Genomic DNA, 19,728 nt, shown 5'->3' with positions numbered 1-19,728 from the left:
TGCACTCTGTCTACAAAGCCCTAGCTTTACAATTGCTGAACAAGAGCGATTCTCACAGGTATGCTGCAATACTCTTATCAAATCCAGGTTTTGGAGTCCTGGCTGTAACGAGCCGCGGCGGCTTCAGGCACCGCCACGACTCGCTTCCTCTGGTGCCCTCACGTCCTCGACGTCACTTCCGCTATGTCCCGGCCGTTGTCTAGGCAACGGCCGAGACGCTCTTTGGCTGTAGCGCCGCGTCCCGGCACCTAGGTCAGCCGGGCGCGTGCGCAAAGGATATTAATTAATTATTGCCCAGCTGGGCTCTTTTCCCTTGTCCTCCCAGGGCGGTTTTCTATTGGTCCACACTAGTATATAAGGCAGGAAGGGGCAAGCCCTCCCGGTTATAGTTCTTGCTTTCCTGTTGACTAGCCTGCTGTGTTCCTGGTTTCTGTACCATTGGATTGATTACTTGTTGCCGAACTTTTGCCTGTTTCCTGACTTCGTTTGATTGCCTGTGCCCATTGACCTTTTTGCCTGGACTCTTACGCTGCTGATTTGCCTGTGACATCTTACCCCGGTTTATGTACTGGTTATTCTGTCTGCTGCCGGCCTCGACCTTTGCCTGGACCTCACTCTGCTATTTCATCTGTCGCTGGGTTCCCCCAGTCGGCGCACAATTCACGAAACTCAGCTGTCTGTGGCCAAGTCTGTCCCCACTACTAGGGGCTCCAGCGAAAACCAGACCTCTGATTAGACTCCGGGTTTTGTGTTGCTGGCTGTTGGGGTTCCTAACATTATAACCGGCCCAAAATAATACTAGGAGTGAGAGATATCTGACACCCGGTCCTATGGAACCAAGTCTTGCTCAAGTGCTGACAGGACAAATCCAGACCCTGTCCCAAATGGTCCAGGAGCTGTCCCAGCAGCAGGCTGCCCAAGAACAGACGTCAAGAGCCTCACAAGCTGCTCAGTCCGCCGTGGTGGAACCTAAGATGCATTTACCAGACCGCTTCTCGGGAGATCGCAGATTCTTCCGTAACTTCCGTGAAAGCTGCAAGCTTTACTTCAAATAGAGACCACTCTCGTCTGGATCTCAACAACAGAGAGTGGGGATAATTATCTCTCTCCTACAACGGGATCCGCAATCTTGGGCATTCAGCCTAGATACCAACAGTCCTCGGTGCTTTTTTGAAGCACTCGGATTGATTTATGATGACCCGGACCGAGTGGCTTCTGCCGAAGCACAGCTTCGATCCTTATCGCAAGGACAACGTTCCGCTGAAGAATATTGTTCCAACTTCAGGCGTTAGTCTTCAGACTGTGCATGGAATGACCCAGCCCTTCGTAGTCAGTTCCATCTGGGCCTCTCTGAACAGATTAAAGACTCCCTGGTCCAGTACCCTACTGCGGGATCCCTCGAGAAACTTATGCAGTTAGCTATCCGGATCGACAGGAGATATAGAGAAAGGAAGGCTGAGAAGGAAAGTTCTTCATCCTTTTCCCCTATGCTTCCGCAAACTGCTCCTGTTGATCAAGTCGAACCTATGCAGCTGGGAGCATATCGACTGTCATCTGAAGAACGTACCCGGAGGCGAACCTCGGGTCTCTGCTTATATTGTGGAGAAAAGGGCGATCTGCTTCGTATCTGTCATGTCAGATCGGGAAAAGATCAGGCCAAGTGAACGTGGAGGGAGTACACTTAGGCCTACAAGCCATCTCTCCAACAAATTCTCTACAAATACCTGCCCAACTCACATTAGGGGGTCAAGTCGTTTCTGTTTCTGCATTCGTGGACAGTTGAGCTGCAGGAAACTTTTTAGATTTAACTCTGGCCCAGTCCTTGGGTTTCTCAGCCATTCCTCTGGACTCCGTAATTGCTGTATGCGGACTGGATGGAACTTGCCTGAGTCAGGGTGAGATTCACCATCGTTCTCCTCTTTTGCAGCTGAAGATAGGCGCCCTTCATTCCGAGACTATTTTCATGTACTAGATCAATTGTCCCTCAGTACCGCTGATCCTGGGTCATCCCTGGCTAGCCCTTCATAATCCCTCTATTGACTGGACTAGAGGTGAGATGGGGTCCTAAATGCTCTTCTTCCTGTTTGTCTTTGCCTATCAGGATCACTCATGCCAGTTCCGAGCAGTTACCTTTTCCATACCACGAATTTCAGGATGTTTTTTCGAAAAAGGAAGCAGACCTTCTTCCTCCCCACCGGGAGTACGATTGTGCGATTGACATCATCCCTGGTTCAAGATTGCCCAAGGAAAGACTATACGCATTATCTATTCCAGAGACCCAAGCCATGGAATTATATATTAAGGAAAACCTACAAAAAGGGTTCATCAGACCTTCCAAGTCACCTGCCAGGGCAGGCTTCTTCTTTGTGGCCAAAAAGGATGGCGGGCTGAGGCCTTGTATTGATTACAGGGGGTTAAACAAAATAACCATCAAAAATACTTATCCTTTGCCACTTATCTCAGTCATCTTCGACCAACTTAAAGGAGCAAAAATTTACACTAAGATTGATCTGCGTGGTGCATATAATCTGATACAAATCCGAAGTGGTGACGAATTGAAAACGGCCTTTAATACACAATCAGGTCACTATGAATATCTCGTCATGCCCTTCGGTCTCAGCAACGCTCCAGCAGTCTTCCAAGACTTGATTAATGATGCTCTTTAAGAGTTCTTGGCTCCTTTGTAGTTGTTTATTTGGATGATATACTGATCTACTCCCGCTCCTTAAAGCAACATCGAGAGCATGTGCGGCAAGTACTTCTGAAACTCCGTCATCATCACCTGTATGCCAAATTAGAAAAATGTGAATTTGAAGTTGCTAAAGTCTCTTTCCTGGGATATGTTATTTCTCCTGAAGGCTTTGCTATGGATCCAGTGAAAATACAGGCTATCCTCGACTGGGTGCAACCCTCGAATCTTAAGGCCATCCAAAGGTTCCTAGGATTCGCTAACTATTACAGGAAATTTATTGATTCTTTTTCCATCCTTGTTGCTCCCATTACGGCTCTAACTCGCAAGGGAGCGGATCCGAATGTTTGGCCGCCTTCCGCAGTATCTGCCTTTGAAGCCTTAAAACGTGCTTTCGTGTCTGCTCCTCTTCTGAAACATCCTAATCCTGATCTTCCATTTACCGTTGAAGTTGACGCTTCTGATGTAGGAGTAGGAGCTGTGCTCTCTCAAAAATCCCGGAGGACCAGCGCCTTCATCCCTGTGCTTATTTGTCCCGAAGATTTTCTGCCACTGAGGAACATTATGATGTGGGCAATCGAGAGTTACTGGCCATCAAGTGGGCATTGGAAGAGTGGCGCCACTGGCTTGAAGGAGCAAGGCATGTTGTCACAATATACACTGACCATAAGAATTTGTCTTACATCGAGTCAGCTAAAAGGTTGAATTCTAGACAAGCACGGTGGTCCCTCTTCTCCCGTTTTCGTTTCATTATCACCTTCCGACCTGGCTCGAAGAACCTTAGGGCGGATGCCCTATCTCGTAGCTTTGTCTCCTACCAGACTCCTGTCTCAGAGCCGTGTCCTATTGTTCCGGCCTCATCCGTATTTATTGCCTTCACTCAGGATTTGGGAAAAATTCTTCTACAAGCTCAACTACAAGCATCTCCTAAAACCCCTACAGACAAACTGTTTGTGCCTATCCACCTCAGGAAAGCAGTTCTATTAGAATGTCATGACAACCAGTCTTCTGGACATCCTGGTATTGCCAAAACCACTGAAATCATTTCCCAGGTTGTATGGTGGCCGTCTATGTCTGCGGATATCAAGGAATACATATTATCTTGTAATCTGTGCGCTATAAACAAGGTTCCTTGGATATCACCTACCGGGCTATTGTTACCTTTGCCAGTTCCAGTCAGACCTTGGACCCACTTGTCCATGGATTTTATCTATATATCACACAATTATATACATACATATGGCGCTGTCTCTACGCACATGAGATTTGAGGATGGACGTTGCTGACAAAATCTTCTAAACAGTGGATAAGGGGTAACCTTCATATATACTGCTGAATATAGAAGTAGATGCAGACACAATTTCTCCCTCTGTAATCTGAAATATATGGTATTGATATACCCAACAAAAACATACCTTGACAAAGACTTTTTATTGCAAGTCGAAACGCACTGGAAAAGATTTGGAGGCGGATGAGACGGTGGTGATAGGACTTTGTGATCATCTCTTATCATTTCTGACGCGAGCATTTCATCTGCCCAAGGTACGGGTCCATTTGCTCATGTGTTTTTTACCCTCATTGTTTTAATAAAGGGTATTACGCCAGATTTGTTCCTTTCTCTTTTTCTTTGGGTGAAATATCCGAGTATGACATCAGGAGTGGAGAAGGAACACTTACTTGTGATTTGAAGGCGTTATTATCATCGTATCTGAGTAAGCATACACCCATAAGGGAGGTGTCACGAACAGGGTGCTGCTGTAATAATCCACACACGGGATTTACTTGGATTCATCATTTTAATTGTGGTTTTATGTAATATGTTAAACAGATTGCACTATCATTCCTGTTTTTGTTTGGTATATCAATACCATATATTTCAGATTACGGAGGGACAAATTGTGTCTGCATCTACTTCTATATTCAGCAGTATATATGAAGGTTACCCCTCATCCACTGTTTAGAAGATTTTGTCAGCAACGTCCATCCTCAAATCTCATGTGCGTAGAGACAGCGCCATATGTATGTATATAATTGTGTGATATATAGGTTTAAATCTGAAGCATTAGTGGATCTTCACATATACATATTTTGGCTGCTATTTGAGTGAAGAGCCACAGTGGCAGTTGCCTATCTTACATGGATTTTATCATTGACTTACCTCCTTCCTCCGGGCTCAACACTATATGGGTTACTGTGGATAGGTTCAGTAAAATGGCTCACTTCATTCCGTTGACTAAACTACCTTCAGCACGCACTCTAGCTTCATTATTCATTAAACACATATTCCGTATCCATGGCCTTCCTGAAAATATTGTATCGGATCGAGGTTCTCAGTTCGTAGCAGCCTTCTGGAGGTCATTTTGCTCCCTGTTGGGTATTAATCTTAGTCTGTCATCTGCCTACCATCCACAGTCAAATGGACAGACTGAAAGAGTGAACCAATCTCTAGAGCAATACCTGCGTTTATATATTTCCAAAAGCCACGACAACTGGTTGGACCTTCTTCAATGGGCTGAATTCGCCTACAACAACGCATGCCATTCATCGTCCCAACATTCTTCATTCTTCTGCAATCTCGGGTATCACCCCAGAACCAACTCATTGTCTTCCTTGTCTACTGATAAATCTCTTGAACTTAGGTCCACGGCCACCCGGCTCAGAAGAATCTGGAAGATGGTACATCAATCCTTACTCCGAGCCTCTTTTAAGTCCAAGGTTTTTGCCGATCTTCACCGTTCCGCCTGTTCCTTTAAGGTAGGGGATTTTGTGTGGTTGTTGACTCGGAACATCAAACTCCGCCAACCGTGCAGAAAGTTTGGGCCCAAGTTTATCGGTCCGTTTTCCATCCTGAAACAAATTAACCCGGTGTCTTTCAGGTTGAAGCTTCCAGAATCATTAAAAATACCCAACACGTTCCACTGCTCCTTGTTGAAACCCGTTCTCTCTTCCAGGAAGTTCAGACAACAACGACCTTCTAAACCTCAGCCCGTATCTATTGATGGTCATCAAGAATTTGAGGTCGAGAAAATCTTGGACTCAAAGAAAGTTCAAGGACAAACTCATTTTCTTGTTCATTGGAAGGGGTATGGCCCTGAAGAGCGGTCCTAGGTAGCACAAAGGAATCTACATTCTGACAAGCTGCTTATTGAATTATTTAAAAAATTCCCGGGAAAACCAGGTTATCGACGTTCCCTGACCCCCTCCTCAAGGGGGGGTACTGTAACGAGCCGCGGCGGCTTCAGGAACCACCGTGACTCACTTCCTCTGGTGCCCTTGAGTCCCGGCCATCGTCTTGACGACCGGGACGTCACTTCCGCTATGTCCCGGCCGTTGCCAAGGCAACGGTCTGGACGCTCTTTGGCTGTAGCGCCGCGTCCCGGCACCTAGGTCAGCCGGGCGCATGCGCAAAGGATATTAATTAATTATTGCCCAGCTGTGCTCTTTTTCCTTGTCCTCCCAGGGCGGTTTTCTATTGGACCACACTAATATATAAAGCAGGAAGGGGCAAGCCCTCCCTGCCGGTTATAATTCTTGCTTTCCTGCTGACTAGCCTGCTGTGTTCCTGGTTTCTGTACCATTGGATTGATTACTTGTTGCCGACCTTTTGCCTGTTTCCTGACTTCGTTTGATTGCCTGTGCCCATTGACCTTTTTGCCTGGACTCCTACGCTGCTGATTTGCCTGTGACCTCTGACCCCGGTTTGCGTACTGGTTATTCTGTCTGCTGCCGGCCTCGACCCTTGCCTGGACATCACTCCGCTATTTCATCTGTTGCTGAGTTCCCCCAGTCGGCGCACAATTCACGACTCTCAGCTGTCTGCGGCCAAGTCTGTCCCCACCACTAGGGGCTCCAGCGAAAACCAGACTTCTGAGTAGACTCCGGGTTTTGTGTTGCTGACTGTTGGGGTTCCTAACACTGGCACTGTGTTTTTGTTTTTTGTTTTTTCAATTAATGTTTTATTTATTCTATTTTTACACTTCATTTTTAAAGACATTTAACTAGTAAAATGTTCATAATATACAGTACTATAGGATTAGATGTTAAAAATCTAAGCTTATGTTAGAGCATCTAAACACATGCTCTAACACTAAGAGCAGCGTGGGAGAGATTATCTAGGGGGTATATTTACTATGCGGCGGTTCCGAAGAACCACCAATTCCGGGCGCTTTGAAGTAATTTTCTTCAAATGGCAAATGGGCTTTGTCTTTGATAAAAGTGCTGTTTAAAAAAAAAAAAAATGGCTTAAAAGCACTGGGATTCAGCAGTTGTACAGAACCACTACATAGTAAATATACCACTAGGTCATACTAGACCAAGATCATCTTTCTTCTAAAGGAATACTCAGGATTGTCATCAGTAATGCATGGTAACATCTTTCCCAATGTGTCTTGGAAGTGACCATGTGTGCAGAAGGACATTGAGAGTCTAGTTGGAAGCAATTTCTGTCTAATATGCAAACGAAAATTGCATCCCAATTAAAGACACATCATACTTGGGTATGTTGAGCTGGACGCATCTAAGCTGTCCATCATCTTTATTAGTTTGTAACTTAGAGCAGTAATGGAGTACCCACAAGTTTACCGACTCATGGTAGACGCATAAGCGTCTGAATTTCTGTCTACATAAGTTGAATTTCCATCCCCAATTCCACTTCAATAGTAGGGGGACGCAAGCAAGTGAAAGCACAAGATGCATCTACATAAGGCTGTAAATGTGACTTGTACTTTGTGGGCATGCACAGAGGTAAAAAAGCGTATTATACTCTGAAAACCCAGTTTGCGTCCAACTCTACACGAACACCTAAGTCTCTCTCGACAAGTGAGCCTAATGCTAAGAGCTCAGGTGGAAACAAGTGCAAGATTCAGGTGAAAGTGGTACGATAACTATCCCCATAAATTCAAAACTGCTGACACCCAAAAGGTTAAAAAGCACTGTACAGGCAGTCACAAGTGTATGGGTATGTACACCGTCTTGGGAGCTGAAGATGCGTACAGTTCTCAATAAGTAGCAGATGGTCCGTTTCACATCAGACTCACCCCTCAGACACTTCTGTCCAACGTGTGAACATTTACAAAAACCTTTTGCTTTATATGCAAAAAAATTGCTATGAAGCATCACTTAAACCTGAATAACCTAGCAACTACAACAGGAACAAATCTTAATCTGTGGCTAAGTTACTACTAAAGTCTAAATAAGCATCTGCAAATTATTCACATGCAATAATTACAAGCAGTTCACTAGTTTGGGTGTTGCTCATCCGCTGCTTACACCTGCCTCTGACCACCCTCAAATAAAACCACTTTTTCAGTATGCTATTGCATGAATCCACCCTTACTTTACATTGCCTATGTTGGAACACCCCTCTCCTCCCCAGTCATGTTTTCTCAGGCATAAGGAGTCGTAAATGGCAAAAAGTTGCAGGTCTGAATAGCCGCAGTTGCGTACATTAACATTCCAAGCATGTGCAAAACGATACGCTACACAAACGGATATTCATCTCACTCTGAATCAGGCCCTTTGTCTAAATGTTCCCTGTAAAGTAACTCTTCAGAGAATACATTTATTTTGTTTGTCTTCATTTTTGACATGTCTTTCAACAATTTGTATTGGCATTTTGTTTTTTGCTACCCAGTTTGACAACATGATGCCATTAAATAGTTCCCTCAATTATAAAGATGTTTTGTTTCCAATTCGCAATGTCCCTGTGCCATTGTTTGATCATCACGTTTTATCATGCAACCTTTCAATTCCTTCTGACTCGAGCCTTTCATTAAATACCATGCAGTTATACTGTGACACAACATTCATAGATATAACTTAATTTCCAAACTATATACTACATCTACCTTAGACCAACCCCTGCCACATCTTTCAAGGGCTTCCTACTCTGCTATGCACCCTTTCCCAATTTGAACTCATTACTGACGCTAAAGCCCCTGCACTTCTCTTCCTATTACCATTCCATTTCCTCACACTTTGTTCAATCTTTGTTCAGCTTTCTTGTCTGACATTTTTCTGTCCTACTTTCAAGCATGAATTGATTACACCTCTCCTAATGGATCTATGCTTTCTTTCTCTCCTACCAGATACCATCCAGTCTCTGACCATGCCTTTAGATCTAGTCCAAAGAGCTTCTACAATCCCGTCCCAATTCCATGCACTGTTTCACACTCCACTCACAAAAGTGTGTAATCACATTTTGGCCATCGGATCTAAGGTTCATTACTCTATTTTAGTTCATGTGGACTTATCATGTGGACTTCTCTGCTGGCTTTAGTATATAGTGTATGAACCTCTTTAAATCCAAACTCTCAGCTCCTTTGATCTAACAGACACTTATCTATCATAACTTTCATCCTAACTCTTTAACCATTTCTTCAGGATTTGCTTTGCAGGCTTCACATACTTTATGCTGCCTCCAGCTGTTGGGGATAAGGACTGTTCTTTTCAAGACATTTCATTACAGCACACCCAGTGATTAATTAACTGCAGTTTCACTGGGTTCAAGCATGGACGGATATCCATGCATTTCAGAGTTTAGATATGTATGTTTGGAACAAAAGGATTAATTTTCAGTATTGCTTTTTGATTGCAAATATATAAATTCAAATCAATGAACAGATTGCTATAACAGATGTAAATTTGTGCCGTTTATTGCAGAGTGTAAGTGGAAACCTTAATCGGAACCATGTCTGAAATTCCACATTGCATTAATGGGTGATAGAATTGTCAATCAGAAACAAATTATCCACACAACTATAGGAGGTCGTTAAGCATTTTTCAATATTTTAATATTAATAACATTTTAATTTTAATATTATGAATGTGTGTTTGTGTATATATATATATATATACATGTATATGTTACATACATATATATATATATATATATATATATATATATATGTGTGTGTGTGTTCAAGCCTCCAGCTAAACTAACCAAACCTTTGAGATTGGTGCACTGATGAGGGTTTGCCAGATTTTTTTATTTGCATATACTGTAAAATTGTGAGATCTTGAAAATAATTTTTATGTTTATATGTTTTCATTATTTTTTATTTGTTTATACATATTTCCATGAACCCAATTGTGCACAGATACTGGTATCTCAATCTCTAGCGCTGTTATTTTTGTGAACACTCATCATCTCTTGCCTCAATTACTATAGTACTGTGCTGAAATACCTTTCATTAACCAAAAGACACCAAATTTTTCTCACTATTTTATTAATGCTGCAACCATACACAAGGACTACATTGTCCTGGCACTCATCTACAAAGCCTGTTACAAAAGTGCATCCTATACCTCTTTAATAGTCTTTTACAATCATATCCAATCGACCACTACACAATTATTAGCCTCCTTATTAACACTTTGTATACCCATATCTAGGACTTCTCTCATGCTGCGCCCATACTTTGCAATGTACTACCTTACACTATTTGAAGCCCTACCCTTCAAACATATAACTGTCACCTGAAAACACACATCTTCAGGGAAGCCCATGAAATTCCACAAGTACATTCCTTTTAGTTCACTAAATACATACACCCTCTTCTGGCAACAATAAGTAAAAACTAGTTCGGTGATGGATTTTTGTGTGAATATATCTAGCTGACCTAAGTGAGCACTCATGTCTTTATTTTGTTTCATTCCCTCATCTCCTTCAGATTGTAAGCTTATGCGAACAGAGCTCTATCACCTTCTCTTTCACAAATCCTCTGGTTTGTCATTGGCTGTTCATATTTTACACCCACTTCCCCGGTCTTTGTAAAAACCATCATAATAGGGGGAGGGTTTAGATTTCCAGCACCTTTTATCAGCTGGATAATTAAAGTCTTTTTGCAGAGAAGGGTAGAACACCTCCATAAATGTACCCTCTTCACCAACTCCTTCTCACTTAAATAATCCCATCTTGCAAAAACTTTTGCACCGCAGAGATGCTGCAGGTTAGGCCTGCAAGTCAATGCATTTATCATTAAAAAAAAGTGCATCTGCACAAAAAAAGACATGTCCGTAAAAAAAAGAGCATTTGCACATTTACACTGTCAGAAATTACCCATCTTGATTGTACGACTCTGTGCAATATGTTGGTGCATTATATATAAAGAACAATATTAATAAATAATAACTAATCCTGATTTTCATGTTGTTTCTTTCATCCAGAATGCCTCCCAGCATATTTGCAAGGCATAGCTCAGAGATTGACTGGTGTGAAGCAAACTACCTGCATTCTGAATATGTGGCAGAATACTACAATACAGTAAGTTAACTTGTGATAGATAGGACCATGTAGGACAACATTCTGCTACTCCCATTGAGGAAGCAATTTTTTGGCACAAAACTTATAACAAAATTTATAATAATGCAACATATTAATTAACTAGTGAGTAGTAATATTACTCATTCAAACACCCAGAGCACTTTCCTAACAGCCACACCTTAAATTGGAATACAACGACACTAAACAGTTAAAATTGTTAATTTGCCATGGTAATCAGTGACTGTTGCACAAAAAAGGGAAGTGGAGGGGTATGAATTCTTTTATATATTAAATGCTCTTGTCTCATACCAAATAAGTAAAAGCTATTACTATGCATCAGTAGGTAGGTATACTTGAAATATACCAGGCTAGAAACATGACCAATTGTGTATAACTGAAGCATGGAGCAGAGATCAGCACATGTCTGAGATCTACACAAAATCTAGTGCATCCTTAAGGGTACATGTTGAGCTAATGTAACGTACATTTACTAACAGTAAAATATGCGTTGTGCAGTGTATTTAATTTTGTGCAAATGCGCCTATGTATCCACCAATATAGGTGCACACCTAAAACATAGCTCCTAACATTGCCCACCTGGAAAGTAGGACAAAAAGGGGGTATGGTCACACAGAATTGGCGGCATGCCAACCCCCCTCCCCCTGAGGGAGTGTCTAGTTATTCTAAAGCACTAGGCAGTCCTTAATCTCCCTTCCCTTCACTTCAAATACTTCTCAATTGCCACACGCACCAGTGCCAGGTGCGTGAACATACCTACCACATGATTCGGGACAAACTGTCAGGATAGCAAGACAATCTCTCAGATTTGGACAGTTGGGAGGTATGCCCAAATTCTGCTCTGGGGGACTGCTCCTATAAAAATACTCTGTGCAACTTTCAGGGGCAATTTTCCACTCCTCCTTTATAGAAGAAGAAAAAACACATACATTCAAAGCCCTGCCTAATGTCACTTTAGAGACATTCCTTTAATTAATTCCAACTTTTCATCTAAAATACTGCTTCTCCTGCTTTCTTCTAAAATCATGCCTCATTTATGTCTTAAATAGATCATGAGAGTAAAGGGACTTCTGGTCTGTCCTTATTATATGTCAATTTTTCTACTTTTTATTACATCTATATTAGCGCACATTAAAATTTACACATCCTCATCAAATGTACATGTAAGGTATAGGATAACTCCTAATTAATTAATCCACAGAACCCTCAAAAAAGTCGATAATCTTGCAGGAGGAAAGAGCCACCCCTTTACCCGGGAACACCCCTAAAAATGCAGACTCTATACACCTTGGGGCCTGTTTACGAAACCTGATTTTACTGTATAGTCCCCAAAAATGGATTAGACGCCAAAATTTGTTTCCTGTAAATTTATGAATAGTGCATCGCAGCAGATATCGTAGATATCTGCTGCTTTGCTCTTTCCTTCAAATGCAGAGCGGTACCCATATATGTGTATGAAGACTGCTGTATAACACATTGAAACGAGTTCCAAAAATTTCCAATTTTCGGAATTTATTCACGTTAATGTATGCTAGCTCAGGCTTGTGTATGTTACCGTATTTGATAGTTTTCAGCTCTGTTCAGCTCTGCTCCGAAGTGGAGAGCTTCACGGTGCATGTGTTGAGGGATACAACGGTCCCCCCCTCTCACATGCAGAATCGCCTCCTCAGAAATGTTTGTGCGCATGAGTTTAAAGGAGGACACTGTGCATCGCAATCTTCATCGGAAGTGAAGAAACAGTGAAAAATTAAGTGTTGACTTCCGTTTTTTCATTTTTTTGCTGTTCCTATTGATGATTTTTAATGAATATGCGCAATTTTATTCCTTATCAATGCAATGAGGATTGAAATCTATGATGTATAAAATACATTTAAAATATGTCATGCCACAACATGAAATCTAATTTTTGCATAAGGAGGCAGTACGAGATGCATGATTTTAACTTTTTTAACATCTAACATTTTTCCAGATAAAATTGGGAAAAAATAAACCCAGTACCAGGGAAGGTACATTCTTAAATGTATCCTAAATAAGCTAACTACACTATGGATGTGTCCCTTTATTTATTTATATATATATATATATATATATATATATATATATATATCTGAAAAATATATCTCTAAAATGTTGTAATAGTACACGGTTTAATTTGTTTTATTTTATATATAAATCTATTTTGAAGATGTGCTAGTCATTAGTAACATACACAGGAACAGATGAGTCCTCAGCTTTATCTGTTAGGAGAGACAATTTTGATGCAGCTGGGTTAATAAACATACATGTATGGGTGACAATGCCAACAAAACTGGTTGGTCAGGAACAGTGAAGAATTAATTTTGGATAGTTGCCTGTAATGCTTAATAAGGACATATGCAAACAGTTGAAAGGAAACAAAGGTTGTTGAAAGGGTGCTTTAAAAACAGAAACAATGTCCAAACACCATAAAATTAACGTATCGGTTTGAGCACAATCTCAGGAGTGGATCTGAAGAGGAAACAGTGCCAATCTGTCATACCCCTGACTCTTATAGCTGCCAGAAGTCCCTGATTTCCAGGGACAATTCCCTGGTAAAATTGCTATTTTTCAATATGTTATTATAAAAAAAATAAAAATCACTTTTATATATATATATATATATATATATATATATATATATATATATATATATATATATGTATATTCACAATATATTGAAGAAAATTTGCTCTTGGAAACCCTATTTACACTCATTGTGATTGAATATGGCCTAAGTTAGTAATATTGTACTCCACATGCACTTTTGGTTCTGTTATAAGGTATGACGTCTGAAAGGATCTGGGAGTTATACTGTGAATATAGACTTAAATCATTTTTTTCAGGGTGAAATGTTAAACAGAGAGACTTCAGCATACTGGAAAATATCATCCAAATACACATATAGTACTAATAGCAAATTGCACATATTCTCTTTGCAAAAAAAAAACAAATAAAAAGATGGTCAAATTCAATTTTCCAAAATTGAATAAAACTAAAAGTTTAAATTCCAGTTTACAGAATGTAACCACTCATTGTGCTGCTACTGTCATGCTACTATGCAAGGGCTATAAACGGCATCCTTTTAGTTTCCTTTGCTTTGACATGTGGCAGCAACAGTGCACTAAAGTTTGCTTCCACGTCCACAAATCCTGATAACATGCTCCTTCAGTCAGTCCAGTTACACACCGTTAAGGCCTCTTATGGCCGCAGCTGCCCACCATTATAAATCAGTGTCACTTATCTCTCTGTAGTAGCATCTGAAATACCTAAGGTTATTAATCACCTTGGCAGTTTTGAAAGTTAAAGTTTTAAAACAAGTTAAAGTGTTAAATAAATAAGACATGTTTTAAAGATGGGCCTGATTCATTAAGGATTTTAATTTAAGAAACTTCTTATTTAAGTCTCCTGGACAAAACCATGTTACAATGCAAGGGGTGCAAATTAGTATTCTGTTTTGCACATAAGTTAAATACTGACTGTTTTTTCATGTAGCACACAAATATCAACTTTAAATTTCAGTCTACAAATAAACTATCAAGTATTTGTTAAGATCCTTAATGAATCAGGCCCCTTATGTTAATTCAAGTATCTGATAGTAAGGAGTCTATTTATTAAAGCTCTAATTATTAAAGCTCTAATTTCTATAAGCTCTAATTTCTGCGAAAAGGGGATTTGTTGCAGGATTTAGGGCTTCTCCCAATTTACCAAACCACCCAGGCGGTTACGGCAATTGTCTACTATCTCACGTTGGGTAGCCATCAACGGAGGCCTCCTGTGATGCTTCCCCATGAAAAGCATGTGGAAGTCTATTTACCAGGATCAGCAGCAGGACAAGTGCTGCCACTGTCCTCTGATTGCTAATGCCATGTTTGTAGAATCTGGAACTGGAAACCCAAATCCAGACTTCCAGGTCCAGTTCACATGTTGAGCTAACTTCTCTTGCCAGCCAATATCACCGGGGAACTGAGCATCGCTCAGCTGCCTAAGTGACATTTTCTTAATAAATTTCCCCATAAAAGATATTAGAAATGTTACATATCAAGGAAAGGGATCTTTATATTAGACCTCTAAGTGCAGGTGTTTGGTATAATCCCACAGGATTTTTGTGGAAGTGTTTTACTGTATGTATGGAGAAAGGCTTTGTAATGTGGGGAAATGGTTAAGATAAATTGTGGGGTAGCAGTGCATATGGTGGCATGGGATAATGTGGCTCAATTTTTAAATTAGGAATGTTAAGAGGCATGCTCCAGGCACTTCAACAGCTTTAAAAAATATTCAAAGGCTAACATTGTGGATATCTATGACAAGGACTGCAAAGAAAAAAGGCAGTGTTGGCCATAGTAACCAATTAGATTTTTAATGTGCAGTTAGAAAAATTAAAACAAACATTTCGATGGTTGCTATAGGCAACACCATTATTTTTCCTTTGCACTAGTTTTTTTGTACATTTTCTCATTGTGAGCTGATATTCATTTCTATCATTTATAAGTATATCCAAGCATTTTTTCACATCTTTGGGAGCTGCCTAGAAGTATCTTAGTAGAGATCTGTGTACCTCAGCAGCTGACAATTGTAAGACATTCCCACTATCTCCCTGCCTTTCCTTCTTATGAATTGCTGACCCTTCGACTTCTGTCAACAGCTGAACAGTTACAGTGCTTCTGACACTAAAACTGGGTGAGAGGTGAGATCCCACTAGGAACAAGAGACCCAAAACCATATAGCAAGTCTTGAATATTTTACCATATTTTATTAGCTTAAAATGAATTCACTTAGCTTATTAATAAGATTTAAATAGTTTTTATAAGGTTATTGGCCCTATTTCAAGGTACCTATTCTCTAGGAAAGTTGTAGCAAGCAGGGTTAATATAACCACTTAAAACACTCTATTGACAATATAGATCCTGATTCATTAGGGCAAGTATCTACTGGTTTTGAGCGTATTATCTGCAAAATCACTCTGCGCATGCACAGAACTGGCAGATACGTCCGGTAAAACATCCCTTTTCCGTGCTCTAAAACATGGAACTGACTGTTATTACCCCCTACGTGAAAGGGAGGATGTCCTGGATGGGGAAGGAGCGTGTGGCCATAGGCAGCGTACGGTGTGGGCATGCCAAACTCAAGAACACACAGCCATGGCCATAGCAAGCTCTACGGCCGTGGGAATAAACATCCATTTCGGCTGTATTTCTTGCTCCAGCTCTTTACTGTGTTCTAAACAATAGATTAAAAAAAAGAAGATGAAAATACACGGGGTCTCCCCCTCCTAATGCTATTAACCCTAGTGCTGCCAGGCTACTGCTGCTTGCGGAAAAATCGTGGGGGGGGCATGTGGTCCTCCCGAATTCAGCAAAACCAGCAATAGGTCAACCAGCTGAGGTGGGTGGCACTAAAGCAGGAAGACACGTGTCAGGGGTCCACCTGCCATAATGACAAACCAACCCCAGGCTGTTCAGCACAGGGCTGGATTCCCTAGGAAGTCGGGTCTGCAAAGAACCAGTCCTGTGCTGAAAGCACTGGAGCTCTTTCTAAACCCCTGGGGCTGTGGGTGTATGTAATAAAGTGTGTATGTAAGAATAAGTGAAAAACATCATTTTTATTGGTGGAACTACAAGTTCCATTCAGCCCCGGCTGCCATTAATAGTCTGGGCATGCTGGTGCTTGTAGACCTACAAGCACCTGCATACCTATGGCAGCCAGGGAATGCTGGCTCTAGCAGAACCACAATGCCACCATGCTCTGACACTCCGGGCCTGCTGTGGCCTGCAGTACCACAAAGTAAAATGTAAATAAAACATAACACCCTCTTTCAAACCACATTACTTTAAAAAAATAAAATAAAAAACCTTAAGAAAAACATAAAACCCTTGTTATAACCACATTTATTTATTAAACATAATAAAACACAACCAACCTTCTAAGTTTTCAATCCAATAAGGCTTGAAACCATGAACCAAAACAAACCAAATATTTCCAAGGTCCTGTTTCTGTCCCAAAAAAATAACATGCCAGGTCCAGTAGTTCAAAAAAATTAGAGCCCCCCCCCCCAAAAAAAAATTATATTCTAAATGTCCATGAAAAACATATTTTCTTAGGTCACAAAGACCCCATAATAATCCAAATATCCATGTAAACATTTTCTTTCTTCAGTCAAAAAGACCCCATAAAATTCCATTTTCTTTTCTTCAATCCTAAGAACCTTATAATAAATCCACAGGAATAGGACTGACAACCAAATAAATCATAATGAACGACAGCACTTTTGTTCCTCTATGGACTATAAATATAAAACAGTCCATGGAATAGCTCTCTGACATATTATTTAGATTATTACATGTGGGTCTTTTGCTACCCAGTGTGCAAAGATTTGTCATACAAAGCCAGTCTTACTGTATATCTTTGTCAGCCTCTGGTTTATTTACTCTCTGAAAGCTCACTTGTAATTTCCAAGGTACCAGAATCTTCCTCAAGACCCATTCATTTCACTAAGAAACATTTACTAGTACTAACAAATGCATGTGCATACCAATTTTCAATTCCAGTTTGATTGATTTCCCTCTCTGGAGACCCTCTTAAGCTGTGTTGTGGGGTACCTGTTGAAATTAAACCTTAACAAACACGGGTGTAGCAAGGAGCTCCGGCACCATCCCTGAATTCTTTTCATTGAGGGGGTACGGCCAGTGTGCAGAGGGCTTGGCCTTCGTGAGTAAGAAGTGTAGCCAGCGTGCAGGGGGTGAGTTGAACTCGAGGGTCTCTCTTTCTGACTCTGTAACACAAACCTATCTTCTGTTTCTCACAACAGCTCTTTCCTTATCTGTGGTTTTTATTTTGCTTTTAGTTATTTATCTCTCTCTGTGCTTGTCGCTCAACTTTCCATGTTCTTTCTCTCCCTCTTTATTTTAAACATTTTTTCACTATCTCATCTGTTCCCCACCTCCACGGTCTGGGTGTAATCCTCAACTCCTTTTCTCCCCACATTCAATCTCTTGCCAAATCCTGCTGCTTCTAGCTATGCAACATTGCTTGCATCCAACGCTTTCTCTCCCAGGATGCCACCAAATCTCTTATCCACTTTCCGGTCATCTCTCGTTTGGACCACTGTAACCTTCTTCTTACTGGCTTTCCCCAATCCTATCTTGCTTCTTCTCGATCTACACTTAATCTTCCTTTCTTGGCTTCCCCCTTCCCCTACAGTATCCTTTTCAAGCCCCTCACCCTCACATACAAGGCCCTTGCCAACCCCATTACTCCCTATATATCCAACCTCATCTCTATTCACACTCCACCCCACCCGCTACACTCACCCATCAATCATCGCCTCTCCTCCCCTCTGATGACTTCATCTCACTCATGTATCCAAGACTTCTCCCGCACTGCCCTCCTCCATTGGAAAGATCTCCTCATTCTATTAGAACATCCCCCAATTTGTGCTGCTTCAAACGGCCATTAAAAACCCATCTATTCCTAAAAAAACTATCATCCGCATAACTACCCACCTTGTCGGTTACCTCCCCCTCTCATCCCATCTTCCTCTTTCCCTCCCTCCATAGGACCCTGTCCCCATTTTCAGGCTCTTTCAGAGGTTTATAGAGGCCCAGGGAAATCCCAATTTAAGAGACCCCCCCCCCCATTCCCTCTTTCTTAAAAAAAAAAAAAAAAAATATTAAAACTGCATTTAAAATGTATTGTAAATTGATTTTAATGCTTAACTTTATTACAATTTACAAATAAAATACCTTATACATATACTGATGTAGTGAACTATTGGAGATTTCAAATTAGAAATGCCTTTATAGTTTTTTTTTCTGCAAATGCAGCAATCTATTTGAAAAAATCAAGTTTCACAGTCAATATTGAGCATGGCCAGCCCATTCATTAGCTCTTGCTCCATAGATAAGTGATGATAGTTTTTTTGCGTTCTTCAACACACTGAATGAGCCAAAAGCAACAGATGCTGCCGAAATAAGGAAAATGCGCAAAGCAATTGTCATGTTGGGAAAGTCCTAGTTCTATGATTTCTGAAAGAAAGTTCCTTTGGCTTGCATTCTATAAATTCGCTTGAGGAAAAGTAGTTTGTAACTCAAATGTTGTGCAATATCCTTCTTGTATTGTTGCTGAAGGTTTTCAGCTGCAGAGTACAGGTCTTTATTACTCATATTGTGGAACTCCCAAAGAAACTTAAAAAAGTTACAAATTACTTTCAATGAAGTAAATCGATGACCAGAATGGAATCTATGACTACATAGGAAACGTTGACCCTATAGTGCTTTTCGGCATCGGATTGAGTAGGTAAGTGGCAACTGGTGGAGAACTCAGTTGGAATGTCAATTTTTTATTTTTTTTAACTCAGAAGAGGAATGTCAATTTTTTTTGCTACAAATTTGCACTCTATGATTATCCCATCATCTTTGATAAGACATTTGATAATGTCCAGCTCAACGTCTAATGTAGCATTGCATGCTTTAATAAAGAGGGTAGTTTTGTCGATCATTGTAAATAGCTTTATCCACAAAGATGAAATTAGAGCAAATTCAAATTTTGACAAGTCTTTCTTAATGGACTAAATTTTCTGTAAGTTTGTACAGTGAGATTGAGAAATTCAATATTTGATAAAGCCATTCCCAAATGATGCAAATTAATGTGCAACTGGTTTAAAACAATTAATGTGTGCAGACCATCTAGTTGTGGATATATTATGAAGTGAAGCAGGGAGAAGCTCTTTCAGAATTTACCACCT

General features: G+C 40.7%; 1 protein-coding gene across 1 annotated transcript in view; it reads left to right on the top strand.

Annotated features, from left to right (window-relative positions):
• Positions 1-19,728, top strand: part of ACER1 (alkaline ceramidase 1) — a 71,251-nt gene that overhangs the window by 2,806 nt on the left and 48,717 nt on the right. The window contains exon 2 of the mRNA XM_075204668.1: positions 10,856-10,952. Within this exon, the coding sequence (XP_075060769.1) occupies positions 10,857-10,952 (96 nt within the window). The 5' untranslated portion in view covers position 10,856. The remainder of the gene's footprint in view (positions 1-10,855; positions 10,953-19,728) is intronic.

Source organism: Mixophyes fleayi, chromosome 1 (genome assembly GCF_038048845.1).
Source record: "Mixophyes fleayi isolate aMixFle1 chromosome 1, aMixFle1.hap1, whole genome shotgun sequence".
Lineage (NCBI taxonomy): Eukaryota > Metazoa > Chordata > Amphibia > Anura > Limnodynastidae > Mixophyes > Mixophyes fleayi.
This window is presented reverse-complemented; position numbering and strand designations above follow the sequence as displayed.